Raw genomic sequence first — 27,602 nt, 5'->3', positions numbered from 1 at the left:
GGGCTGGCTCACCCATCCATCCGGGCGACGACCGCACTGGTAGCTGCGCGGTTCATGTGGCACGGTCTGCGCAAGCAGGTTGGCCACTGGGCCCGCACCTGCATTCCGTGCCAGATGGCGAAGATTCAACGCCACGTTCGGGCGCCACTCCAGGAGATCGGTCTACCCTGCCGACGTTTCGACCACCTGCACGTGGACATTGTGGGCCCTCTCCCGCCGTCCCGGGGCATCACACTCCTCCTCACGGTGGTGGACCGCTTCACACGGTGGCCGGAAGCCATACCGCTGGCCGACACAGCCACAGCTACTTGTGCTCGTGCGTTGGCTGCGCACTGGATCGCTCGCTTTGGGGTGCCGGTGGTCATCTCATTGTACCGTGGGCCACAGTTCACCTCTGAGCTTTGGTCGGCCATGGCCCACCTGTTGGGCGTGCGGCTGCACCACACCACGGCCTATCACCCGCTGGCAAACGGCCTAGTGGAGAGGTTCCACCGGCAGCTGAAGACCGCTGAAGGCGCGACTCTCTGGCCCCGACTGGATTGATGAGCTACCATGGGTCTTGCTGGGCATCCGGACTGCGCCCAAGGAGAACCTGGCTTCATCATCAGCGGAGCTCGTATACGGGTCCCCGCTCACGGTGCCCGGGGAGTTCGTGCCCTCGTTGCCGGGGCGAGAGGAACCACCCTCATCCACCCTACAGCGCCTTCGAGAGCGAGTTGGCAAGCTCGCACCGGTGCCGACGTCCCGCCATGGGACATTCCGCCCTTGCGTGCCATCGGCCCTCCGGGACTGCGCCTTTGTGTTCCTGCACCGTGACACCCACCGGACGCCGCTCCAGAGGCCGTATGAGGGCCCGTACCGGATGCTGGAGCACGGACAGACAACCTTTGTCTTGGACACGGGGGGCCGGCCGGAGACCGTGTCAATTGACCACCTGAAGCCGGCCCACTTGGACATTAACCAACCGTGCAGGTTGCCCAGCCTCGGCCACGAGGTCGCCCACCTTTGCGGGTCCCACCACCTGTCCCTCCAACTGTCCCTCCAACTGTGCCTCTGCCGGCCCCTCTGTCGACCGATTTCCGTACGCGGTCCGGTCGGGTTGTGCGACCACCAGTGCGGTTCGTGCCTCCGGTTCTGGGGGGGGGGGGGGTCCTGTGGCAGCTCCCAAGGGTCGGGCCATACGATACCACTACCGACCCCTCGGCACGGGAATGGACCAGTCCAGGGGGGTGGTCCTGTATTAGGTATATAAGGACAAAGTTTTGGGCGCGAAGCCTTTCCAGCACTCGCCCAGCCTGATAACTGAGAAATAAACCGAACACCCCAAAATACCCGGCTCCTCGCCTTTATTTCGGGCCTCTCTCGACGCGCCACAATATAATATTTTGTACAAACCAACGGCAAGAATGGCTTCGTAATTCCACTTCACATTCTTAGAATGGAGCTTCTCCCAGTCACTTATTTCTTCAAACTCTTTCTTGGTAAAATAGTCAGCAGAACCAGGGGTCACAGCTTAAGAATAAGGGGGAAGTCTTTTAGGACCGAGATGAGAAAACATTTCTTCACACAAAGAGTGGTGAGGCTGTGGAATTCTCTGCCACAGAAGGTAGTTGAGGCCAGTTCATTGGCTATATTTAAGAGAGAGTTAGATGTGGCCCTTTTTGCTAAAGGGATCAGGGGGTATGGAGAGAAGGCAGGTACACGCTACTGAGTTGGATGATCAGCCATGATCATATTGAATGGCGGTGCAGGCTTGAAGGGCCGAATGGCCTACTCCTGCACCTTTTTTCTATGTTTCTAATTACTTTGAAATAGTCAGGATCCTGGAAAAACAAACATTGTACCTGATACACTTTGGAGCATAATCTTAATTATCAGATATTAATTTCAAAACAGATTAAAAAATATCATTTTTTTATTTAATACAGGACATTTCCAGGATAATGAATTACAACAAAATGCTGGAGTAACTCAGCAGGTCAGACAGCATCTCAGGAGAGAAGGAATGGGTGACGCTTCGGGTCGAGACCCTTCATCAGTCTGAAGACGGGTCTCGACCTGAAACGTCACCCATTCCTTCTCTCCTGAGATGCTGTCTGACCTGCTGAGTTACTCCAGCATTTTGTGAATAAACATTAAGGAGACTTGTTCCAGATGATTATCAGTGACATATTGCATTGCACGTTACGAAATATCAATTAACTACAAAAAATGTTGTACTGTTGGATTAATTTCAGGAGAATTACTTTTCCTAACGTGCTGCTTTCTGCTAACTTACTGTTCAGAGCAGATAAAATAGGGCAGTACTAGCGCCAGAGACCTGGGTTCAATCCTGTGTATGGGTGCTGTCTGTACGGAGTTTGTACATTCTCCCCTTGACCTTGGCCAAAGGCTAAGATAGGGTGGATGTGGGGACGAAGTTTCCACTAGAGTCGAGGACTAGAGGTCACAGCCTCAGAATTAAAGGACGTTTCTTTAGGAAGGAGATGAGAAGGAATTTATTTAGTCAGAGGGTGGTGGATCTGTGGAATTCTTTGCCACAGAAGGCTGTGGAGGCCAAGTCAATGGATATTTATAAAGCGTAGACAGATTCTTGATTAGTACGGGTGTCTGGGGTTATGGGGAGAAGCCAGGAGAATGGGGGTAGGAGAGAGAGATAGAGCAGCCAGGATTGAATGGCGGAGTAGACTTGATGGGCCGAATGGCCTAATTCTGCTCCTATCACTTATGACACTGCCAGAAGTGGTGATAGAAGCAGATACAATAGTGATGTTTGAGAGGCTTTTGGAAAGGCACATGGATATGCTGGGATTGGAGGGATATGGATCATGTTCAACTTGGCATCATGTTCGGCACAGACATTGTGGGCCAAAGGGCCTGTTCCTGCACTGTGTTTCTGTTGTTGCTATAATGGAATATTGTTGTAAAGATTGATAATATTATGAGAAAGATAAAGCAAGTACAATATGTATTTGTACCAGGGGCCTACCTGATCTCCCAGTTGCCAAACACTTTACTGCCCCATCCCATTTCCACACTGACCTTTCTGTCCTGTCCTCCTCCATTGTCAGAGTGAGGCCAAATACAAATTGGAGGAACAGCACTTTATGGCGAGTCCGAAACTTGTAAGTTGTAGACGAAGTTTATTGCAGCCGCAATACACGAATACAAAGCCAAAACAACAAGTTACAGGACAACCAATATAAACTTACTGTCTTCCTTGAAGACTTCGCCAAACTGCTAAATCGGGCGCCAAACGCGCACCTGACATCGCTGGCCAATCAGCGATGTCGTTCCCTGGACCAATCCCCACGGTCGCGCTCCCACGTGACCTCGCTGGCCAATCCGAGGGTTCGACGACCTGGACCATTCTCTATGGTCGCTACATGACCCCCCCCAGAACCCGAGGTGCGGAACCTAGCAGGGAGCCGGATTTCGCGACCACAACGAGTACGGAGAGGGACAGCCTGAACCACAGGAGCCGGAGGTTCCGGACTTGGTGGAACAGCCGGCACGGGAGGTTCTGGAGGAACTACCGGCACAGGGGGTCCTAGAGGAACTGCCGAAACGGGGGGTCCTAGGGGAACTGCCGAAACGGGGGGTCCTGGAGGAACTGTCGGAACGGGGGTTTGTGGACTGGGCGGAACTAACGGAGGTCGGCCTCTTCTAGGGGTTTGACCGACCAGGACTGGTTGATCCGGGTCCAAATGGGCAGGTTTAAGCCGGGACACCGAGACGAGTTCACTCTTGCCGCCCATGTCTAAGGTGAAAGTAGCCGTTCCCTTACGTAAAACCCGGAACGGCCCTTGATAGACTCTCTGCAACGGGGCGCGATGGGCATCTTTACGCAAAAAAACAAACTCACAGTCCTTCAGGGAAGACGGTTCATGTACCATAGGACACCCATGACGTGAAGTTGGTACTGGAGCCAGGGAGCCCACCCGTTCCCGGAGAGATGCTAACGCTGCTGGGACTGTAGGGAGCAGGGCTGAAGGGTCCGGAAACAGATCTCCGGGTACTCGAAGGGTCGAGCCATATACCAGCTCTGCGGACGACGCACCGAGATCTGGCTTAGGAGCAGTCCGGATGCCCAAAAGAACCCAAGGGAGTTGGTCTACCCAGTCCGGGCCTTCAAGCCTTGCACTGAGGGACGCCTTAAGTTGGCGGTGGAACCTTTCTACGAGTCCATTTGCCTGGGGGTGATATGCAGTTGTGGGTTGTAATTTGGACCCGTACAGTTCCGCCAGCGCGGCCCAGAGGGACGAAGTGAACTGTGGCCCTCTGTCAGTTGTAATAACTGCCGGGACCCCGAAACGAGCTACCCAATGAAGGGCCAAAGCCCTAGCACAAGACGCGGACGAAATATCAAACAATGGGAAAGCCTCTGGCCACCGGGTGAACTGATCCACCACCGTGAGGAGGTGGGTGTAGCCCCGGGAGGAAGGCAAAGGCCCGACCAAATCCACGTGGATGTGGAAAAAACGAAAAGCCGGGACTTCGAAATCCTGTACGGGGGGCTGGACGTGGCGCTGGACTTTAGCGGTCTGACAGGGCACGCAGGAACGTGCCCACCCCGCTACCTGTTTCCGCAGGCCATGCCAGACAAACCTCGCTGCCACCAAGGCAGAGGTGGAGCGGATGGACGGGTGCGCCAGCCCATGAATGGCATCGAAAACCCGGCGCTGAAGGGAGGGCGGAACTACCGGCCTGGGACGAGGAAGAGAAACATCGCACCAGACTTTCGTGCCCTCCGACCCACAAGCTACCTGGGCCAACTTCAATCCCGAAGTGGTGGACTGGTACGTCGAAACGGTATCCGCCAGGAGCTGTGCCTCCGCGAGCTCCTGGGGATCCACTTCGCAGTCCACCGCCGAAATAGGGGGAAAAGCAGGTCTAGACAGGGCGTCCGCAACGGCATTAAGCCTACCTGCGATATGACGGACATCTGTGGTAAATTCGGAGATAGCAGTCAGGTGCCGCTGCTGGCGGGCCGACCATGGGTCAGACAATTTCAAAAAAGCAAATGTTAATGGCTTGTGGTCCGTAAAGGCCACAAATGGGCGGCCCTCGAGGAAATACCTGAAATGACGGACAGCTAAATAGAGAGCTAGAAGCTCCCGGTCAAATGCGCTATATTTCAGCTCGGCCGAATTTAGTTGCCGGCTGAAAAACGCTAAAGGCTGCCAACGGCCACCAACCTGCTGCTCCAGAACCCCACCCACCGCCACGTCAGAGGCGTCAACCGTCAGGGCCGTGGGGGCAGAGGGGCTCGGATGGACCAACATGGTGGCGTCTGCCAAGGCTGCCTTAGCTGCCGTAAAAGCCGACTCTGCGGCCGGGGACCACAACAACTCTACCGGATTCCCTGCAAGGCATTGGAAAAGCGGGCGCAGAACTCGCGCCGCTGCCGGAACGAATCTATGGTAGAAATTAACCATGCCTACGAACTCCTGCAGACCTTTAACTGTGGTGGGCCTGGGAAAAGCCCGGATAGCCTCCACCTTCTCGGGTAAAGGGACGGCGCCGGCAGGAGTAATTCTGTGCCCTAGAAAATCGAGAGCGGGCAGGCCGAATTGACATTTGGAGGGTTGGATAATGAGCCCGTGGTCTTGGAGCCGCTGGAACACGGTCCGCAAATGGGCCTGGTGTTCCTGCACTGAGGGGCTGGCTACCAGGATGTCGTCCAAATAAATAAACAAAAAGGGTAAACCCCGGCCCACGCGGTCCATCAGTCGCTGGAAAGCCTGTGCCGCGTTCTTTAAACCGAAAGGCATACGCAACCATTCAAACAACCCGAACGGAGTAATAGTTGCAGTTTTTTGTATGTCCTCCGGTCGCACCGGAATCTGATGGTATCCTCGCACCAAATCGATTTTGGAAAACACCACCGCTCCTTCCAGGCCAGATGAAAAGTCCTGTAGGTGCGGTATGGGGTAGCGATCAGCCGTGGTGATAGCATTGAGACGCCGATAATCGCCACATGGCCTCCACCCCCCAGATGCCTTGGAGACCATGTGTAACGGCGAGGCCCACGGGCTGTCAGACTGACGGACAATTCCCATTTCCTCCATCTTCCGGAACTCCGCCCTTGCCACCACCAGTTTGTCTGGCGGTAGTCTCCTGGCCCGAGCGAAAACGGGAGGGCCTTCGGTGCGGATGTGATGGACCACACCATGCTTAGCCGAAGGTGGGTCGAAACGTTGGACGAGCAGCTCTGGGAACTCTGCCAGAATCGCAGCATACGAGTCGGGGGCCGCGACGACGGCCTGGACAGTAGGGCTGGGCGAGGAGGCGATTGTCGGAGCGACGTGCTCATCTTCGGCAGAGGGTCGGAGGTCGTTACCGCGGACATCAGGAACCAGTGAAAAAGCCCAGAGAAAATCTGCGCCCAGGATCGCTTGTTTGACGTCGGCTATGATGAATGGCCATTCGTACGTGCGGAGGCCTAACACAAGGGACATCTTCCGTGTACCGAAAGTGCGAATTGGGCTGCCATTAACCGCGATGAGGGTGGGACCTGTCTTACCTGATCTGGTTTCGAGGTCGGTCGGCGGCACTATGCTGACGATGGCTCCCGTGTCGACCAAAAATTCTGTGTCCGTGAATCGATCATGGACATAGAGGCGCCGGTTCTGGCCAATCGTAACTGCCCCTATGTACGATCGGCCGAGGCATTTCCCGCGAAGGTACAAGGCAAACGACAGTTGCGGGATTCGTTACCCCATCGTAGGTGATAATAGCACCAGCCGCGCTCGTGCGGATCTTTTTGGCGGGCTTTCGGAGAATTGGCGGGAGACGTGGCGCCATCTTGCTGTCGCTGTGGCGTGGTCACCGATGTCGAGACTTTGTTGATCGAACCACTTGCCTTGTTTTTTGCCGCCATGAGCGCGTCCGCTTTCGCTGCATATGCTTCGGGGTCCTTAAAAGAACAATCCGTAAGCAGCAGTCGGACATCCTCGGGAAGTTTCTCGCGGAATGCCTGTTCAAACATCGGGCAATCCGTATGCTCACCGGCTAGCACCATCATTTCGGCCATGAGGACGGAAGGCAGTTTGTCTCCAAGTTCCGGTAGGTGCAGAAGTTTTGCCGCACCACCATGCTTATTTAACCCGAAGGTTCGCAGTAATACCTTCTTCATGGTTTCATACTTGTCTTCCGCAGGTGAATTTACGATGAACCGCATCACGCGCTTGGTTGTGTCCGGCGATAGAGCGCTGACGAGGTAGAAGTACTTCGTGGAATCGTCCGACACCTTCTTTATATGGAATTGGGCCTCGGCGTGGATAAACCAAGCTTGCGGTGCGTACGTCCAAAATAACGGAAGATGAACGCCTGCCGCGCTTGACTGCGGTGCGCCCTGCTCGGTCATCGTCAATGAGGCGTCGGGTTCCTCTCAGTCGGTGATCGTCCAGATCACGTTCGGGGTCACCAATATGGCGAGTCCGAAACTTGTAAGTTGTAGACGAAGTTTATTGCAGCCGCAATACACGAATACAAAGCCAAAACAACAAGTTACAGGACAACCAATATAAACTTACTGTCTTCCTTGAAGACTTCGCCGAACTGCTAAATCGGGCGCCAAACGCGCACCTGACATCGCTGGCCAATCAGCGATGTCGTTCCCTGGACCAATCCCCACGGTCGCGCTCCCACGTGACCTCGCTGGCCAATCCGAGGGTTCGACGACCTGGACCATTCTCTATGGTCGCTACAACTTCATATTTTGCCTGGGCAGCTTGCAACCCAGCGGTCTGCAGATGCTGGTTTAAACCGAAGATAGACACACAATGCTGGACTAACTCAGCGGGACAGGCAACATCTCTGGAGAGAAGGAATGGGTGATGCTTCGGGTCGAGACCCTTCATCAGTCTGAAGAAGGGTCTCGAACCGATCAGTCTGAAGTAGGTTCTCGACCTGAAACGACACCCATTCTTTCTCTCCAGAGATGCTGTCTGACCCACTGAGTTACTCCAGCTTTTTGTGCCTATCTTCGGTTTAAACCAGCATCTGCAGTTCCTTCCTTCATACAACATGTGTTAATTGGGTGTATGGTGAGGTTGTGCTGAAACTGTGATGTTTGAAACTTGCAGACTGTGGAAGTCAGAGTACCAGTTGTGACTGAGATGTGGTGTTGTGTTGGAAGCACACAGCTGGCCTGGGACAGAACACATGCATTAGATGCATCAAGAAGTTGCTATGGAGACGGTGAAGGACGTTCCCCCCGGTTACGGCAGGATTCCCTTCCTGGGAACCGTTCCCAACATGCGGCCGTGAACAGAGCTCCCACACGGCAGAAGATGCCTACAGCCCCGCAGCAGCCGGTAAATCCATCCCACCGTCTCCCACACACTCGCTCATGTGTATGGACTGCACTTTAGTGTGTTCCTAAGCTGGGGACGACCTACACCTCAAACAAGTCAACTCGGGGCTGGGCAACGAATAAAGACGAAGACAGAACAAATAAATAATGACAGGAAATGCTCGAAATACTCAGCCGGTTGGGCAGCATCTTGTGGAGAAAGAAACAGTTCATGTTTCAGGGCCGTATAGAAACAGGCCCTTCGGCCCAACTTGACCATGCTGACCCAGATGCCTCCTCTACGCTGATTCTATTTGCCCACGTTTGGCCCATTGCCCTCTGACCTTTCTTATCCATGTACAAATGTCTTCTGAAAAATGCTTTTTCAGATCAATGACCGTTGATCAGAACTGGATGCAGGCACATGATGTGGCCAGTTCTGATACAAACTGGAAAGGCTGGTTATCTGAAATTGTCCATATTAATGATGACCTCAAGGACTGCACCACACTCAGACGTGGTGCTGTTCCAAAAGATTTTGTCTGCTTCATTGGAACAATTGGAACGGTTTCACAGTGGGGCAGCGGTAGAGTTGCTGCCTCGCAACGCCAGAGACCCGGGTTCTATCTTGACTACGGGTTTGTCTGTGACCTTTGTGGGGTTTTTTCCGAGATCTTTCGTTTCCTCCCACTACTTCAAAGACGTACATGTTTGTTGGTTAATTGGCTGGGTATAAATGTAAACTGTCCCTAGTGTGTGTAGGATAGTTAATGGGCAGGGATTGCAGGTTGGTGCGGATTCGATGGGCTCTCTAAACTAAACTGAACAATGTGGACAACATGCAACAGCCTAGAAAATCGGCCATCCAGCAGCAAACTCCCAAATGCACCAGATTTATGAGTATGACTGGACTCTGACAACCAGAGTAGATCCTTTGGCGTTTCTGGAGGATTCCTGAGTATCTGAAGTTCTTCCCAGGTCAGAACATTTGTGCGGCTTCTCTCCGGTGTGGGTCCGCTGGTGTTGGTGGAGGTACCCTGCCCATGTGAAACTCTTCCCACATTCTGCACATTCATGCCGTCTCTCATTTGTCCATGCTTGAGTATCACCTGATTTTCCAATTCCACTCCTTCCGCCAGATGGTGTGAAAGGACTCTACTCAAGTTTACATTGTGGATCTGTATTCATTCTGGAGGAAGAAAGGTTGTCCAGCTGACGTTAGTCTAGAGGGTTCAGGATGCCTTCTTAAGTGCCTTGTAAGAAACTCTGCCATGGTAAATGCAACAGTGCAGTGAGGGCAGGAATGACAGTCTCCTTGGGTCACTCCTGACTTGCCGCAACAATAAAAGTGGTTGATTTATCAATCACCGTGTTGATGAACCCAGTGCAATAACCAGACTGCATCACAACAGCCCCAATCCCAGCTATCCCGCACAGTCAGAATATCCCAGTGGGGGCACTTTATCACAGTTGGAAGATGCAGTTTGGAGAGGGTCGGACATGCGGCAACGATACCCGTCCCTGGTCCCCAATTCACATAGGTAGTGGGAAACCATGGACCATCCCTTATACCCCAGACTTCTCCACACAAAGTATCATCATAAAGAGGGAAATACAGCAAGTGCCAATATTAATACTGTTGGAAAACAAATAGTTACTCCAAAGTAATTCAAAGGGAAAGAACTGAAATAATATAAAATGAAATAATATAAAGGAAATAATAACACTGAAAATTGGTGACCTTTTTCTGTGATTCTATTCAACTGAAAGCTGCTGAGTTTTTAAGGACATGCCCCGCACACGGAGCACGTTTCAAGGCAGGTGTGAGCTTTCTGCTGACGGAGATAAGGAATGCTCTTCCCACAGTGAGAACATTTGTACGGCCTCTCTCCGGTGTTGGTCCAGTGCTGTTGGTGGAGGGTCCCTGCCCCTGCGAAGCTCTTCCCACAATCTGCACATTCATGCAGTCTGTGAAACTCTTCCTACAGCGTCTATCCCGTGTAGGTCCTCTGGTGTTGATGGAGGGAGCTGAAATCTGAAACCTTTCTTGCACACTGCATTTGCACTGCCTTTCTCCGGTGTGGGTCCGCTGGTGTAGGTGGAGGGTCCCAGCTCGTGTGAAACTCTTCCCGCAGCCTGAACATTTACACGGCCCCTCGTCGTGGATCTGCTGATGTCACTGGAGATGATCTATTCGTGTGAAACTCTTTGTATAATCTGAACATTTACATTCAATCTGCCTCTCTCCGATGTGGATTTGTCGATGTTACTGGAAGGTCCCTGCCTGTGTGAAACTCTTCCCACAGTGTGAACATTCACAAGGCCTCTCTGTGGTGTGGGTCCACTGGTATTGCTGGAGGTGATCTATCCGTGTAAAATTCTTCCCAATCTGTGCATTTAAACGGCCTCTCGCCAGTGTGCATCCACTGAAGGTCCCTGTTCACTGAAACACTTCCCATGGTCGGCTTTTTTATGGCTCCTCCTGTGTGGATCGACTGCTGTCATTGGAGGTCCCTGCTCAGTGAAACGTTGCCCAGTCTGTGCATTTATGTGGCCAGTATGGATCCGCTGGTGTTTCTGGAGGATCGCTGAGTATGTGAAGCTCTTCCCACAGTCGGAACATTTGTACGGCTTCTGTTGATGAACACAGTGCGATAACCAGACTGCATCACAACAGCCCCGATCCCAGCGATCCCACACAGTCAGAATATGCCTGGTAGGGCAGTTTATCGCAGTCGGTCGATGCAGTCTGGAGAGGGTCGGACATACGACAATGATACCCATCCCTGGTCCCCAATTCTCGCAGGGAATGGGAAACCATGGACCCATCCCTTGTACTCCAGACTTCTCCACATAAAGTATCACCATAGAGAGGGAAATACAACAAGTCCCGATATTAATACTGTTGGAAAACAAATGATTGCTCAAATAATTCCAACGGGAAAGAACGGAAATAATATAAAATGAAATAATATAAAGGAAATAATAACACTGAAAATTGGTGACCTTTCTCTGTGTTACTGTTTAACATAGGTGAACAGTGAAAGCTGCTGTGTCCTTAAAGACATTCCACCACATGGGGCACGTTTCAAGGCAGGTGTGAGCTTTCTGCTGACGGAGATAAGAAAATCTCTTCCCACAGTCAGAACATTTGTACGGTCTCTCTCCAGTGTCGGTGGAGGTGACCTGCATGTGTGAAACACTTCCCACATTCTGCACATTCATGCCATCTCCTTTATTCGTCCTTGGATATCACCAGATTTCCCAATTCCATTCCTTCCATCAGATGGTGTGAACGGACTCTGCCCACATTTACATTGTGAATCTGGGTTTGCTCTGGAGGAAGAAGGTTGTCCAGCTGGCGTTGGTCTGGAGGGTTCAGGATGCCTTCTTAAGTGCCGTATAAGGAACTCACAAAATTCATTTTAACATGAACAGCCACCACAGTGACTCCTCCACATTCCTCACTGTGATGGAAGGTGAAAAAAAATTCAATCTCTTCCCTTCTTTGTCCTCGCGCGGTCGGGGGCCTCACGCCTTACGTTGACGGGACAATCTTGACTCCCGTAGCCGGTGGTCGGGGCGATCAAGCTCCTGCATCGGGGGAGGGATCTCGGTTCCCCTGCGCCGAGCAATCGACTCTGGGTTGGGGCTAGTAGAAGTATTTCAGAATATAATACTACCATGATGCAGATGCTGTACAGAAGATGTTGACAAAAATACTTTTTCCAAAGTTACACTTCTGAGGAAGCATTCAAAATGTGAGAGATTAACTAGCTAATTTGTAAAGAATCCCTTCATGATGATTGTATTGGGTCACCATAAATATGTTGGGGTAAGATGGCGCCGTTTAGTTCAAAACACTTTCACATCCTTGATAATGCCTGAATGTACACAGCAAAGAGCCTTGCCTAAATTGGACATGAACCATACTCTCTTCTCAAATCACTGTATTTTACAAATAATCAAGGTCGGATTCCAGTGTATGACAAAATTCCAGAAGTGAACGACAATTGTTACGAAAAGTAATTGTGATTCATTTTTAAAGAAAAATCAGTCCATGAGCGAACACAAGTCTGTGCTCTTGAACCAAAGGCTGCATTGTTCCACCATTGCCCTGGCTACCAATGCACCGTGCCATCACTAAAATGCTCCTAATGAAATATGGTTGCTCTGAAGTAGATTGGTTACTTTGGACATACAAAGGTAATCCTCATCGTGGAGCTCCCGTTCTTCTCTGTAAATTATCCTCTCCTTATTTCTTAAATTATAACTTCTCTTTTCTGCCTCTTTAGTCGTTTCATATCATATCAGGTCCGCGCCGCCCAGCAATCCCCGCACATTAACACTATCCTACACACACTAGGGACAATTTTTTACATTTACCCAGTCAAATCCACGCTTGTAGATCCCAACGTTTTTCTGCTGGAGACTGTTGTACTACCTGGTCTGTTATACCTTTGTTATGACCCTGGACTGACCACAAGTACACGTGCTTAAAAGGCTTAAAGGCTGGAGCTTAAATCCAGGCTGTTTATTCCATGGCCACCTGGAACCACCTGGAATCAATTTGAAAAGTCCGGGAGCAGAGCAAGGACGCCCGTTGGCTGAGCAGTAAAGTAAGTGCTAATCGCAGTTGAACAGGCAGTTTAAAAAGAGCGCCAAAAGGAAGGTAGTAGTCAATTTGAAAAGTCCGGGAGCAGAGCAAGGACGCCCGTTGGCTGAGCAGTAAAGTAAGTGCTAATCGCAGTTGAACAGGCAGTTTAAAAAGAGCGCCAAAAGGAAGGTAGTAGTCAATTTGAAAAGTCCGGGAGCAGAGCAAGGACGCCCGTTGGCTGAGCAGTAAAGTAAGTGCTAATCGCAGTTGAACAGGCAGTTTAAAAAGAGCGCCAAAAGGAAGGTAGTAGTCAATTTGAAAAGTCCGGGAGCAGAGCAAGGACGCCCGTTGGCTGAGCAGTAAAGAAAGTGCTAGTTTAAGTGAGAAGTCAGGTAAATTGGACAATCAGGCAATTTAATTGGTGATATAAGCAATACTTGCAAAAGGGTGCAGCCCTGTTCAGGTGCAGCCCAGTGAGGGAAGTGCGAGTCTTTGGCTGCGAGTCTTCGGCGAGGAGGCTGAGGTGAGGAAGATACGATTGTTTTAAGCCAGAGCTGGTTATAGGCACAAGGTGATGGCGGAAAAGTTGGTGCGGTGTGTTTCCTGCAGGATGTGGGAAGACAGGGACGTCGCTGGAGCTTCAGGGAGCTACACCTGCAAGAACTGTGTCCAGGTGCAGCTCCTGAAGGGACGTGTGGTGGAGTTGGAGAGGCAGTTGGATGACCTCAGGGCCATCCGAGAATGCGAGAGTTTCCTCGACAGGACCTATTGTGAGGCTGTCACGCCAAGGGTCCAGATCGAGCGAAGGTGGGAGACTGTTTCAGGGGGGAGTGGACGTGGACTACAGGAGACCCCAGTGGCTGTGCCTATTGCAAATAGGTATACCCTCTTGGGAACTGTCGGGGCAGAAGACGTTTCCAGTCCGAGTGGCGGACCTGTTGGCAAGGATACTCGACAGGGGAGACCGAAGTCTGGAAGAGCCGTAGTGGTCGGTGACTCCATAGTCCGAGGGACGGACAGAAGATTCTGTGGCAGCAGGAGGGACTTGAGGATGGTCTGTTGCCTCCCTGGTGCCAGGGTTCAACACATCACAGACCGGCTTCAGAAAATCCTAGTGAGGGAAGGCGATCAACCTGAAGTCGTTGTGCACGTGGGCACGAATGACGTCGGGCGGAAGAGGAAGGAGGTGCTACAGCGGGAGTTTAGAGAGTTGGGAAAAGCACTGAGAAGTAGGACGTCGAAGGTAGTTATCTCTGGACTGCTACCGGTACCTCGTGCTGGTGAGGCCAGGAACAGAGAGATAGAGGGTATGAATTTATGGCTGAGGGACTGGTGCAGAGAGCAGGGGTTTAGATTTCTGGACCACTGGGATCTCTTCTGGGCTAGGGGTGACTTGTACAAAAGGGACGGGTTGCATCTTAACAGCAGGGGGACAAACATTCTGGCAGGCAGGTTTGCTAGTGTGACACCTGTGGCTTTAAACTAAGTAGTGGGGGGGAGGGGTTAACAAATTGTGAATATGAAGATGAGGTAAAAGGGAATACAGGAGATATTGCAAAAGACTCTCGGAAGAATGGGAACAGAAGTTCTAGAGCGGAAAAGAAATTAAGGGCAGGGCCAATTGTGAACGATGTGAGAGGGGAGGTAAATACAGAAGTTAAAGTGTTGTACTTAAATGCGCGTAGTATAAAAAATAAAGTGGATGAGCTTGAGGCTCAGTTAGTCATGGGCAAGTATGATGTTGTAGGGATCACTGAGACATGGCTACAAGAGGACCAGGGCTGGGAACTGAATATTCAGGGGTACACAACGTATAGAAAAGACAGACAGGTGGGCAGAGGGGGTGGGGTTGCTCTGATGGTAAGGAATGATATTCATTCCCTTGCAAGGGGTGACATAGAATCAGGAGATGTTGAATCAGTATGGATAGAAATGAGAAATTGTAAGGGTAAAAAGACCCTAATGGGAGTTATCTATAGGCCCCCAAACAGTAGCCTCGACATGGGGTGCAAGTTGAATCAGGAGATAAAATTGGCGTGTCAAAAATGTAATGCTACGGTGGTTATGGGAGATTTCAACATGCAGGTAGACTGGGAAAATCAGGTTGGAAATGGACCCCAGGAAAGAGAGTTTGTAGAGTGCCTTCGAGATGGATTCATAGAACAGCTTGTACTGGAGCCTACCAGGGAGAAGGCAATTCTGGATTTAGTGTTGTGTAATGATCCTGATCTGATAAGGGGACTAGAGGTAAAAGAGCCATTAGGAGGCAGTGATCACAACATGATAAGTTTTACTCTGCAAATGGAAAGGCAGAAGGGAAAATCGGAAGTGTCGGTATTACAGTATAGCAAAGGGGATTACAGAGGCATGAGGCAGGAGCTGGCCAAAATTGATTGGAAGGAGGCCCTAGCAGGGAAGACGGTAGAACAGCAATGGCAGGTATTCCTGGGAATAATGCAGAGGTTGCAGGATCAATTTATTCCAAAGAGGTGGAAAGACTCTAAGGGGAGTAAGAGACACCTGTGGCTGACAAGGGAAGTCAGGGACAGCATAAAAATTAAGGAGAGGAAGTATAACATAGCAAAGAAGAGTGGGAAGACAGAGGATTGGGACTCTTTTAAAGAGCAACAAAAGTTAACTAAAAAGGCAATACGGGGAGAAAAGATGAGGTACGAGGGTAAACTAGCCAATAATATAAAGGAGGATAGCAAAAGTTTTTTTAGGTACGTGAAGAGGAAAAAAATAGTCAAGGCAAATGTGGGTCCCTTGAAGACAGAAGCAGGGGAATTTATTATGGGGAACAAAGAAATGGCAGATGAGTTAAACCGTTACTTTGGATCTGTCTTCACTGAGGAAGATACACACAATCTCCCAAATGTTCTAGGGGCCGGAGAACCTAGGGTGATGGAGGAACTGAAGGAAATCCACATTAGGCAGGAAATGGTTTTGGGTAGACTGATGGGACTGAAGGCTGATAAATCCCCAGGGCCTGATGGTCTGCATCCCAGAGTACTTAAGGAGGTGGCTCTAGAAATAGTGGAAGCATTGGAGATCATTTTTCAATGTTCCATAGATTCAGGATCAGTTCCTGTGGATTGGAGGATAGCAAATGTTATCCCACTTTTTAAGAAAGGAGGGAGAGAGAAAACGGGTAATTATAGACCAGTTAGTCTGACATCAGTGGTGGGGAAGATGCTGGAGTCAATTATAAAAGACAAAATTGCTGAGCATTTGGATAGCAGTAACGGGATCATTCCGAGTCAGCATGGATTTACGAAGGGGAAATCATGCTTGACAAATCTACTGGAATTTTTTGAGGATGTAACTAGGAAAATTGACAAGGGAGAGTCAGTGGATGTGGTGTACCTCGACTTTCAGAAAGCCTTCGACAAGGTCCCACATAGGAGATTAGTGGGCAAAATTAGGGCACATGGTATTGGGGGTAGGGTACTGACATGGATAGAAAATTGGTTGACAGACAGAAAGCAAAGAGTGGGGATAAATGGGTCCCTTTCGGAATGGCAGGCAGTGACCAGTGGGGTACCGCAAGGTTCGGTGCTGGGACCCCAGCTATTTACGATATACATTAATGACTTAGACGAAGGGATTAAAAGTACCATTAGCAAATTTGCAGATGATACTAAGTTGGGGGGTAGTGTGAATTGTGAGGAAGATGCAATAAGGCTGCAGGGTGACTTGGACAGGTTGTGTGAGTGGGCGGATACATGGCAGATGCAGTTTAATGTAGATAAGTGTGAGGTTATTCACTTTGGAAGTAAGAATAGAAAGGCAGATTATTATCTGAATGGTGTCAAGTTAGGAGGAGGGGGAGTTCAACGAGATCTGGGTGTCCTAGTGCATAGTCAATGAAAGGAAGCATGCAGGTTCAGCAGGCAGTGAAGAAAGCCAATGGAATGTTGGCCTTCGTAACAAGAGGAGTTGAGTATAGGAGCAAAGAGGTCCTTCTACAGTTGTACCGGGCCCTGGTGAGACCGCACCTGGAGTACTGTGTGCAGTTTTGGTCTCCAAATTTGAGGAAGGATGTTCTTGCTATGGAGGGCGTGCAGCGTAGGTTCACTAGGTTAATTCCCGGAATGGCGGGACTGTCGTATGTTGAAAGGCTGGAGCGATTGGGCTTGTATACACTGGAATTTAGAAGGATGAGGGGGGATCTTATTGAAACATATAAGATAATTAGGGGATTGGACACATTAGAGGCAGATAACATGTTCCCAATGTTGGGGGAGTCCAGAACAAGGGGCCACAGTTTGAGAATAAGGGGTAGGCCATTTAGAACGGAGATGAGGAAGAACTTTTTCAGTCAGAGGGTGGTGAAGGTGTGGAATTCTCTGCCTCAGAAGGCAGTGGAGGCCAGTTCGTTGGATGCTTTCAAGAGAGAGCTGGATAGAGCTCTTAAGGATAGCGGAGTAAGGGGGTATGGGGAGAAGGCAGGAACGGGGTACTGATTGAGAGTGATCAGCCATGATCGCATTGAATGGCGGTGCTGGCTCGAAGGGCTGAATGGCCTACTCCTGCACCTATTGTCTATTGTCTATTGTCTATTGACCACCAAATCACCTCATTCTGTTATGTACATGTTACTACACAGGCAAACAAAGTAGTCCTTGTGATACAACAAAGTAGTCCTTACAATATCACAACAGAGACAACTATGTACTTTGGACATACAAAGGTATTTGTCATAATTTGTTTTTAAAAATCACTTCATTATATGTGTAATGGGTCGCTATAAAGATGCCGCTGTTTAATTCAAAATACCAGCCGAATTCAGCTGCGTGGATATTTCTAAACTTCAGGAGAGTAATCCTGACCAGAGAGTATAATTATGATTTGGTAATAACCAGCATGATGGAATGTGGAGAGCATGTTTAATGGTAACAGTGCTGTGGTGCATGGAGTCAACTACAAGAAAAGCGTTTTGAGGGATAAATGTAACAGTCTATTATGTGAACTAATGATGCATTTATAACATGGCAGATGAATTAAGACCATGCAAAGAGACAAGAAATTTAATAAAGCATACAATACCGAAAAGTGATTTCATGGTTTGTATCTAAACTGAACTTTATCAAATGCAAGACAAGGTTGAGTTGGCCCTAATAATATAATTTTCCATGTGAGCAATTGTGATGAACAATTTTAGCTCAGGAAATCATTTTCTGGAATATGAGAGAAGGTAAATCTCAGAAATCATGTTGAAATGACAGGAATGTACATTGAGCTGATGAGTGGTGACGTGAAATCAGAAACTTGAGATTTATCTGAAGTCATTTACTGATATATATAAGACCAGATTGCTTAGATTTGGAAATTAGATGAAACATTATTACAGGTAAACAAAAGTAATTATTTAAAGGCAATGATCAATCCAAGATAATACCTTCGAGCAAGGCACCTGCAATGTTTTCAATAATACTGCTGATTAGAAGGTAAATGGTAAAACAATACACAAGATGTCCACAAAATTACATAACAGGAAAAGATAAAAGACAAGAGGTTGAAAAGAGAATAAAATCTCATTGTTCTTTCCCACAATGTACCACACCAGTTTGATTAATATTTTCTGTAATGTAAGTTAGTTACACTGTTCATAGTCCTATATTAATAATACACAAAGCAATACTCTCTTACTTTCACGTCCTTTACAAATTGGACATGAACCACACTCTCTTTAATCATTCACTGTCAGTTTACCAGGAAAAATATCAGATTCCAATGTATAACAAAAGTTCAGAAGATAAAATCAAATGTTAAGTTAAGTAATTGTGATTAATGTTAAAAGAGAAATTAGTCCATGAGTGAACACAAGTATGATCTCTTGAACCATTCCTGTCATTTTTCTACCATTGCCCTGCATACCAATCCACAGTGCCATCACTACAATACTCTGAGAAGGAGCTCCCCATTCCCAGGCCCCCAAGAGGACATTTATCACAATCACAATTATACCTTATTAGCCAAGTATGTTTTGCAACATACGAGGAATTTAATTTGCCATACAGACATAACAATAAAAAGCAATGGGCCACACTAAATACATTTTAACCTCAACATCCACCACAGTGACTGCTCCGCATTCTTCACTGTGATGGAAGGCGAAAAAAAGTTCAATCTCTCCCTCCTTTGTTCTCCAGTGGTCAGGGGTCTCTAACCTTCCATCGATGGGTTGATCTTGACTCCCGTTGCCGTTGGCGGCCCTTCCTTGTCGGGGTGATCGAGCTCCAGCATTGGGAGGGGGGGGGATCTCAACTTCCCCATGCCGGGCGATCTACCCTGGGTCGGGCTTGTCGAATGTCGTGCAGCTTGGAGGTCCAGAATTTGTCTCAACCCAAGACTGCGAGCTCCTGATGTTAAAGTCCGCATCTGTGGAATGCCCTGCCTCAGAAGAATCTGTGGAATGCCCTGCCTCAGAAGGCAGTGTAGGCCAATTCTCTGATAGCATTCAAGAGAGAGCGGGATAGAGCTCTTAAGGATAGCAGAGTCAGAGAGTATGGGGAGAAGGCAGGAACGGGGTACTGATTGAGAATGATCAGCCATGATCACATTGAATGGTGGTGCTGATTCGAAGGGCCGAATGGCCTACTCCTGCACCTATTGTCTACTGCGGTTGGAGCTTCGATCCCAGGCAGGGAATCGGCTCCGATGGTAAGTCCACGCCCCGCGGTGGGGCTCAAAGTCAGTCCCAGGCAACGCCTCCAGCTCCACGATGTTGGGCCGCATAGCGACTGGAGATACGTTCTGGAAAACAATCGGATCTCCGGCAAGGTAAGAGATTGTCCCACTGCATTCCACTAGCAGTTTATGCTTCGAAGTTTTACACGTTCATAAGTTCTAGGAGCAGAATTAGGCCATTCGGCCCATCGCGTTTACGCCGAAATTCAATCATGGCTGATCTACCTCCCTCTCAACCCCATTCTCCTGCCTTCTCCCCACAATCCCTGACACTCGCACTAATAACAAATCTGTCAATCTCCACCTTAAGAATATCCATTGACTTGGCCTCCACAGCCATCTGTGGCAATGAATTCCACAGATTCACCACCCTCTGACATGAAATTTCTCCTCATCTCCTTCCTAAAGGTGCATTTTTTTATTCTGAGGTGATCGCCTCTGGTCCTAGACTCTCCCACTAGTGAAAACATCTTCTCCACATTCACTCTATCACTATTCTGTATGTTTCAAAGAGGTCCTCACTCATCCTTCTAAACTCCAGCGAGTACAGGCCCAGTGCCATCAAACGCCCATCTTATGTTAACCTACTCAATCCTCGGATCATTCTCGTAAGATCTTCTCTGGACTCTCTTCAACACCAGCACATTCTTCATCAGATATGGTGCCCACAACTGCTCACAATACTCCAAATGCGGCCTCACCAGCACCTTATAGAGCCTCAGCATTACATCCCTGTTTTTGTATTCTAGCCCTCTTGAAATAAATGCTGGCATTGTATGTGCCTTCCAGAGCCAGCACGTCCCTCCTCATATACGGTGCCCAAAATTCCTCACAATACTCCAAATGCGGCCTGCCCAGCTCCTTATAGACGATGCGACCCCTGACCCAAACGTACTCTGTCCATTCCACACCGTGCTGTTTTTACCCAATGAATGATTTTTACCCAATGAGTTCTTTTTTCACATAACCGCATATTACGTTGCAGCGTGGAGAATAGTCATATATTAGTTACGATATGGAGGAATGTAGATTCAATGTAATGTTATTGGGATACTGGACTACATTTGTGTGGTTACAACAGGTGCAGAATGCGAGAGAAAAGGTACAGATGAATCCTGAACCTGAACACTGCGTTAAGATGTCCACTAAATGTCATGCACACTGACACACACAAACATGAAAACATGCAAACACACGAACACACAGACACACAGGCGGAGATTGGCATTGAACCTGTGTCTCTCTTGAGAGACACTGGCTCTACCCGTTATGCCAAGGTGCCTACAGTAAGAGAACAGGGACTACAATAATGAGTGAAGGGAATGTATCTGGTTTGAAGGGCCGAATGGCCACCTCCTGTCCTATTTCTTCATAGCCAGCAATAAAATTGTAAATTCTCAATTAACCCCGCACTTTAACATGAGACAACTTTAATGAAATAGAATGCATTGTTGCTCTGTTCAGACTACTCAACTCAGTGTGCGGCGGTTTATGAAGGCGTGAGTTAATGGCTTTGGGACAGCAGGGAGTGTCACGTGGTTTGATTCAATACTGCGGCGGGAGAGTCACCTCCTTACAGCTCCAGAGACCAGGGTTCAAATCTGACCTCTGGCACGGTGCGTGTGTGTGTGTGAGAGAGTGTGTGTGTGTGCGCGTGTGTGTTTGCGTGTGTGAGTGTGTGCGTGTGTGAGAGTGTGTGCGCATGAGTGTGTGTGCGTGCGCGTGTGGATTTGTGTGTGTGTGTGTGGATTTTTGTATGTTTGTGCATGTGCGTGTGCGCGTGCCTGTGTGGTTGTGTGTGTGTGTGTGTGTGTGTGTGTGGATTTGTTTGTATGGTTGTGTGTGTGCGCGTGTGGATTTGTGTGTGAGTTTCCATCGGCTGCTTCGATTCCTTCTCCATCCCCAAACAAGACATGCTGGTGTCGGTGAGGTTATTAGCTGCTGCGAAATATCGAACAAAGAGGTGGGGCTTGGGTTCACTCACCTGTTCAAGTGTTAGGTGAATACTTGTGAGGCAATGCAGGGAAGGTATCTGTGCGGTGGCTGATTGGGTGGACAAAGGCCAGAGATGGGAAAAGATACAAACGGCTGTCAGATAACGAGGGGGTGAAATGTAAAGCTAGAGGGAGTGATGGAGGTGAGATGGGGCGGGGGGGGGGGGGGGAGTGGGTAGTGAGTGATATTGGGAAAAAGAGGGGGATAAATTAGTTGATTAGCACGGATGCCAGGGGTTACGGGGAGAAGGCAGGAGAATGGGGTGCAGAAGGAGATAGATCAGCCATGATTAAATGGCGGAGTAAATTTGATGGGCCGAATGGCCTAATTCTGCTGCAATAACTTATGAATGTATGAACTCACGTCATGAGGGGAGCTGTTTGGAAATAGAATGCAGATTGCTCTGGGATAGTATCACCCGGAGGGGGTGAATGGCCTGCTGTGATATTGGTGCAAATGAGGGTGTACGTGTAAAAGGTGGGGATTTACCAGTGCATGATCTGGCGGCGCCGCACCTGGGCGCAGTAGGTGTGCAGAAAGTTGAGGAAAACCAGCAGCACAGATACCAAGGCGATGGCAGTCAAGGCGTACCAGACGAAGACGTCTCGGCCGCCGCCCTCCTCTCGTGAGGCTCCAGCACCTTCAGGTGGAAAGAACCGGCCAGTTCCTCGGAGACGTAGCACCTGTAGACCCCCTCGTCGGCTTTCTGGACGCCCTTTATTTTGTAGACGCTTCGGCCCGTCACATCGTCCAAGGCGTGAGTGCTACCCCGCCGTCCGGAGAGATCCGCCCGCGAAACGTCGGTGGAATTTCTCCGCCACCACACCGGGGTGCAGACCGAAGCGCCGGGGCACTTGAAGCTCACGTTGCCGTTGACCAAGTAAGTGTCGACCAGGAGGACGACGGACAGTTGCAAAGGCACGAATTTCTGACCTGGCACTTCGAGCTTCCTGACTTTGGCGAGGTATGGGGGCGAGGTAACGCAGGGAACGATGCACGGTTCCAGTCCCAGCTCCGGGGGCCGCCCTGGAAGTATCTGCCGCTCGGCCAAAGCCCAAATGCCGCAGGGCACCGGTTTGTGGTCGCTCGGGACTGGCCGGGCGTAACAGAAACCCACTCGCCTCCTCTCCGCCGGGACCCCGCACCGGTCGCAGTCTTCCCAGGCGTTCCACACGGTGAACAGCTCCAAGTGCCGGCCTCCTACTTCCAAGAAGCGACTGGGGAGAGAGGAGATGCCGATGGATTTGCCCGAGATGTGGACCTTCTCGGCGTCCTGCGTGTCCACCTCGTAGTAAGCGTGGGTCCTGTTTCCCGACCTGCAGAGGTAGACGCCCGAGTCCCTGACCATGGCGGACCTGATGACCAGATGCGGCCAGGATAAAATGCAACGGGCCCGGAGATCCAAGAGCGCGTCCGCCTTCAAGGTGTCATCTCCAGTCCCAGCGAGGACCACCGTCTTGGTGTCGGGCTCCGTGGTGTTGTAGTAGACCCAGGCCACGCCGCCGGGGTGGCTCGGCCCGTTGGGACAGAGCAAAGTGGCCGGGTTCTGGGTGAGGAAGATGACTTGACACGGCCAGTTGGGGTAACAAGCCACCGAGGTCCCACCCCACGCCTGCCGGGCGACGGTCAACAGCAACAGGGCGATTGGAAGAGTGGGGGTCCAAACCGACCAGGCGTCCATCCCGCGGCGCCTGATGGAGAGAGGCGTCCCCCGTCTCCACGCCTCATCTCCTGGAGACCGCAGTGACGTGTAGAACGAGTCAACAATGGGGCCGTCGTTCACAATTCCACCCGGTTCGGTCCCGAGCCAGAACGTTGCGTCATCCGATTCTAAAAGAAAAGACTGTGAATGATCGTTGTTCCTTCTAAAGCCCCGGGGCCATATTTTAATATTAAAGGGTCGGCCATTTAGAACGGAGATGTGAACCTGTGGAATTCTCTGCCTCAGAAGGCAGTGGAGGCCAATTCTCTGGATGCTTTCAAGAGAGAGTTAGATAGAGCTCTTAAAGATAGCGGAGTCCAGGGATATGGGGAGAAGGCAGGAACGGGGTACCGATTGGGAATGATCAGCCATGATCACAGTGAATGGCGGTGCTGGCGCGTAGGGCCGAATGGCCTACTGCTGCACCTATTGTCTATTTCCTATTGTGTATTCCGGCAGTTCTCACCTTAAATGAGTTGGGCTTGAGTTTGGTTTATTGTCACGTGTACCGAGGTACAGTGAAAAGCTTTTTGTTGCTGTGTGCCATCCAGTCAGCGGAAAGACAACACGTGATTATAATCCAGACCTCCCAACATTTGATTTTAGTAATTCAGAAATTTATATCAAAATTCATGATATGCAACTTTTGAGCAAAAAAAGTATGCACGCCAAATGCGCGTACGCGTTGCGTTACATTCATGTGTGAAAAACAACTATTATTTCCAACAGTCTGCAGGTCTTGGACCACATGTACAATGTCAGGCATATCGTGAGTACATTCTGCTATTTATGGAAAGGTTATTCAACAGAAATACCTTTTACAACACAACGAAAAAATAGTTTTGTTTTCTCTATTTTGCTTTTTCCTTACACAAAATATATGACAAAGTTTAATTTAAAAAATACACATACCTAATTTCATTGAAGACATACTTGCTCCAGTGGTTTTCAACAGCAAATCACAACAGTACATGTCCCCCCAATCCCCCACTCCTCCCCACTAAAAAATCCCCCCCCCCCACTGCCACTCTATCCCCACTCCCGACTCCCCCCGTACTCCACTCCCCCCGACTCCCCCCCCCACTCCCGCCTCCCCTCTCACGCCTACCCCCCTACTCCCCTTCCCCCCCCACCCCCCTCCCTCCCCACCTCCCTCCCTCCCCACCTCCCCCCCACCTCCACTCCCCCTCCCCCCAGACGTGGGAGTAGCATTGATGGCCGTTGTGGGCGAGTTGGTCCAAAGGGCCTGTTGCCGCACTGTATCACTCTATGACACAGGTGTCAAACACAAGGCCCGCGGGCCGAATGCGGCCCGCCACGTCATTTTACGTGGCCCGCGAGAGCTTAATTGTCATTGGTCGTATATCTTTTAAGTTACAGACATTTTTAACTTTCAAACTTTCATTTCTCAACACATTTTTCCAAGTTGCTGTGCGTCTGACGGCACGGCCTCTCCTCACTCGCACACACAAGATGGACGCCGGTAGCGGAGCCGCCCGCCCGCAATCACCGCCTCCCCTCTCCTCACTCTCCCACACCCGGGGGTCACTGTCTCCCGAGCAGGAGGGAGATGGTCGGACTGATGGTCCTCATCCTTCCCTTCCGTCCCTTCAACCCACGCACGGCGTCCTCGAGTCCCCCCTTCCACCGATGGCGGCGTCAACGAGGGCCGCTGCCACCGACAGCCCGTCGCGACTTCAGACTGCGCGCCTCCCGCAGCGCCTCTCTCGTCTCGCGACGCTCCCAGACCGGCCCCGCCCGCCTCGAGTAGTCCCACCTCCGCTGCCCGCCTCGAGTAGTCCGGGGCTCCCTCCTCCCTGCATGCACGGTAAGTGCCTTTCGCCGCCAACGGCTCCACGGAGGGGAGGGGAGTGGATGTGGGGCCGAGTGGGGGGAGGGAAGGGTGGGGGGAGGAGAGAATGGGATTATGGGGGTGGGGGGAGGAGAGAGTGGGTGAAAGGGGGTGGTGGGGAAAGGGGGGGAGAGTGAGAGTGGGTGAGGAGAGAGTAGGGGGAGTTGGTGGTTGGGGGAAGAGAGGGTGGGGGTGGTTGGGGGAAGAGAGAGTGGGGGTGGTTGGGGGAAGAGAGAGTGGGGGTGGGGGGAAGAGAGAGTGGGGGTGGGGGGGAAGGGGAACAGCGGGGGTCAGGGAAGAGGGGGAGTGGGGGTGGGAGGAGCAGAGAGTGGGGGTTGTTGGGAGAGTGGGACTGGGGAGGGGGTGGTGGGGGGGAAGAGGGGGGGGTGGGAGGAGCAGAGAGTAGGGGTGGGGGGAAGGGGACAGTGGGGGTCAGGGAAGAGTGGGGGGAAGGTGGGTGGGGGAAGGGGACAGTGAGAGTGAAAGGGGAGGAGGGGGTGGGGAGGAGGGAGGGCGTGAGGGAGGAGGGAGGGGTGAGGGAGGAGAGGGGATGTGGGGGGTGGTGATGGGAAGAGAGAGTGGGGGTGGGAGGGAAGGGGACTGTGAGGGTCAGGGAAAAGGGGAGAGTGGGGGGAGGGAGTGGGGGAGGGAGGGAAAGGTGGGTGATGGGGAAGGGGACAGTGAGAGTGAAAGGAGGGGGAGGGTGGGTGGAGGAGAGAGGGAGTGTGGGGGGAAGGGGGGTGGTGGTGGGGGGAAGAGGGTGGGGGGTAGGGGGGAAGGGGGACAGTGGGGGTGGGGGACAGTGGGGGGGAGGGGGACGGTGAGAATGCAGGTGGGGCGAGTGGGTGGAGGGGAGGGGAGGGTAGGGATGGGAGGGGGTGAGGAGAGAGTGGGGGAGGCGGGGGTGGGTGAGGAGGGGTGGAGGAGAGAGTGGGGCTGGGGAGGAGAGAGTGGAGCGTGAGAGTGGGGCTGGGGAGGAGAGAATGGGGGGGGTGGGGGTGGAGAGAGTGGTGGAATGGGGGGTGGAGGAGAGTGCGAGTGGGGGTGGGAGGGAGAGTGGGACTGGGGAGGAGAGAATGGGGGTGGGGGAGGAGAGAGTGGTGGAATGGGGGGTGGAGGAGAGTGCTACTGGGGAGGAGGGTGGGGTGGGGAGGAGGGAAGAGTGCGGGTGGGGAGGAGGGGTGGGGAGGAGGGGTGGGGAGAAGGGGACAGCAGGGGTGGGGGGGAGGAAGGGGTGTTGGTGGGGGATGGGAGAGTGGGGGTTGGGGAGAAAGGGGACAGTGGGGGTCGGGGAAGATGGGAGAGTGGGGGGTAGGGAGAGGAGGGCTAAGGAGGATTGAGTAGGGGGTTGAGGATGCTACACCAATACAGGAGAGGCTTTGGGTCCAAGGCTCCTCGGTCACACCCTCTCCCCTTCCCTGTACCGCCTTTAATTGGGCTCCCCCTCCCCTGGAGGAGCACGGCACCACAGTGAAGGAGAAAGAAGATGGCCGCTGGCAGGACGGTGTCAGAGGCTCCCTCTCCCCTTTCCCTACCTCACCCACCTCTCCCCTCTCCACCTCCCCTCCTCCCCCCCCCCATTGAATTTTTTTTTTTAAGAGACAATTTATTTTAAAGAAAAAACGCGATTTCCCCAGGTCGCAATGGAAACCCTACGAGGAACTTGACAATGTGCTTACATATATTTTTACATTTATGTTAATGCATGTACAATATTTGTTCATTTCAATAAATAATAATCAAATGCAGACAGTTATTTAACAATATGTTAAAGATTAGTTACATTTATACAGTCTTACAGTTACAACCGGCCCTTTGAGGGCAACCATAATGCTGATGTGGCCCGAGGTGAAAAGGAGTTTGACACCCCTGCTCTATGACATGGGATACTGCCACTGCTGCAAAATACGTTGAGACATCAACAGATTGAGGAGGATGTGTGGTGTCAACTAGTGGCCAAAGCTTCGGTTTCAGACCTTGCACGATGTAGATGATGAATATACAAAGATATCCACGATGTGGAGTTGCGATGAATGGGTGAAATGAAGGGTGGTATCTGAAAGATGGAACCAGATGATTGGGGCAGTGGGGTGGGGTGGGGAGGGAAGAGGCAATGGGCAGATAAAATTAGATGAGAGAGCGTAAGGCGTCTTGCGAATGAGTGGTGCTGGTGGGATTTATTCTGCTCACTTTCCTTCAGAACTTCTTAACTCAGGCCCTCCTCCCTCCCACACAGACCCTCTCTCCACAGTCCTTCACAATTCAGACCCTCCATCCCTCATAATTTAGTACCTCTTCCAGCGGGCCTTCACAACTTAGACCCACCTCACAACTCAGACCCTCCTCACAACTCAGACCCTCCTCACAAAAATCATGCACACACCTCAGACCCTCCTCACAACCCAAACCCTCCTCAAAACTCAGTCCATCCTCACAGCTCAGTCCATCCTCACAGCTCAGTCCA

The 27,602-nt window shown here is 50.9% G+C and overlaps 2 protein-coding genes across 2 annotated transcripts in view; both read right to left on the bottom strand.

Moving 5' to 3' along the window:
- The window catches only part of LOC144612204 (myelin-associated glycoprotein-like), a 760,913-nt gene that overhangs the window by 466,386 nt on the left and 266,925 nt on the right, over positions 1 to 27,602 (bottom strand).
- On the bottom strand, positions 22,165 to 23,327 carry LOC144612089 (protein FAM187B-like). Its single transcript, XM_078431642.1, has one exon. The coding sequence runs from the start codon at positions 23,263 to 23,265 to the stop codon at positions 22,165 to 22,167; it is 1,101 nt and encodes a 366-aa protein (XP_078287768.1). The 5' UTR covers positions 23,266 to 23,327.

Source organism: Rhinoraja longicauda, chromosome 43 (assembly GCF_053455715.1).
Source record: "Rhinoraja longicauda isolate Sanriku21f chromosome 43, sRhiLon1.1, whole genome shotgun sequence".
Lineage (NCBI taxonomy): Eukaryota > Metazoa > Chordata > Chondrichthyes > Rajiformes > Arhynchobatidae > Rhinoraja > Rhinoraja longicauda.
Note: the sequence above shows the minus strand (reverse complement) of the source record. Positions and strands in the feature narration are given on the sequence as shown.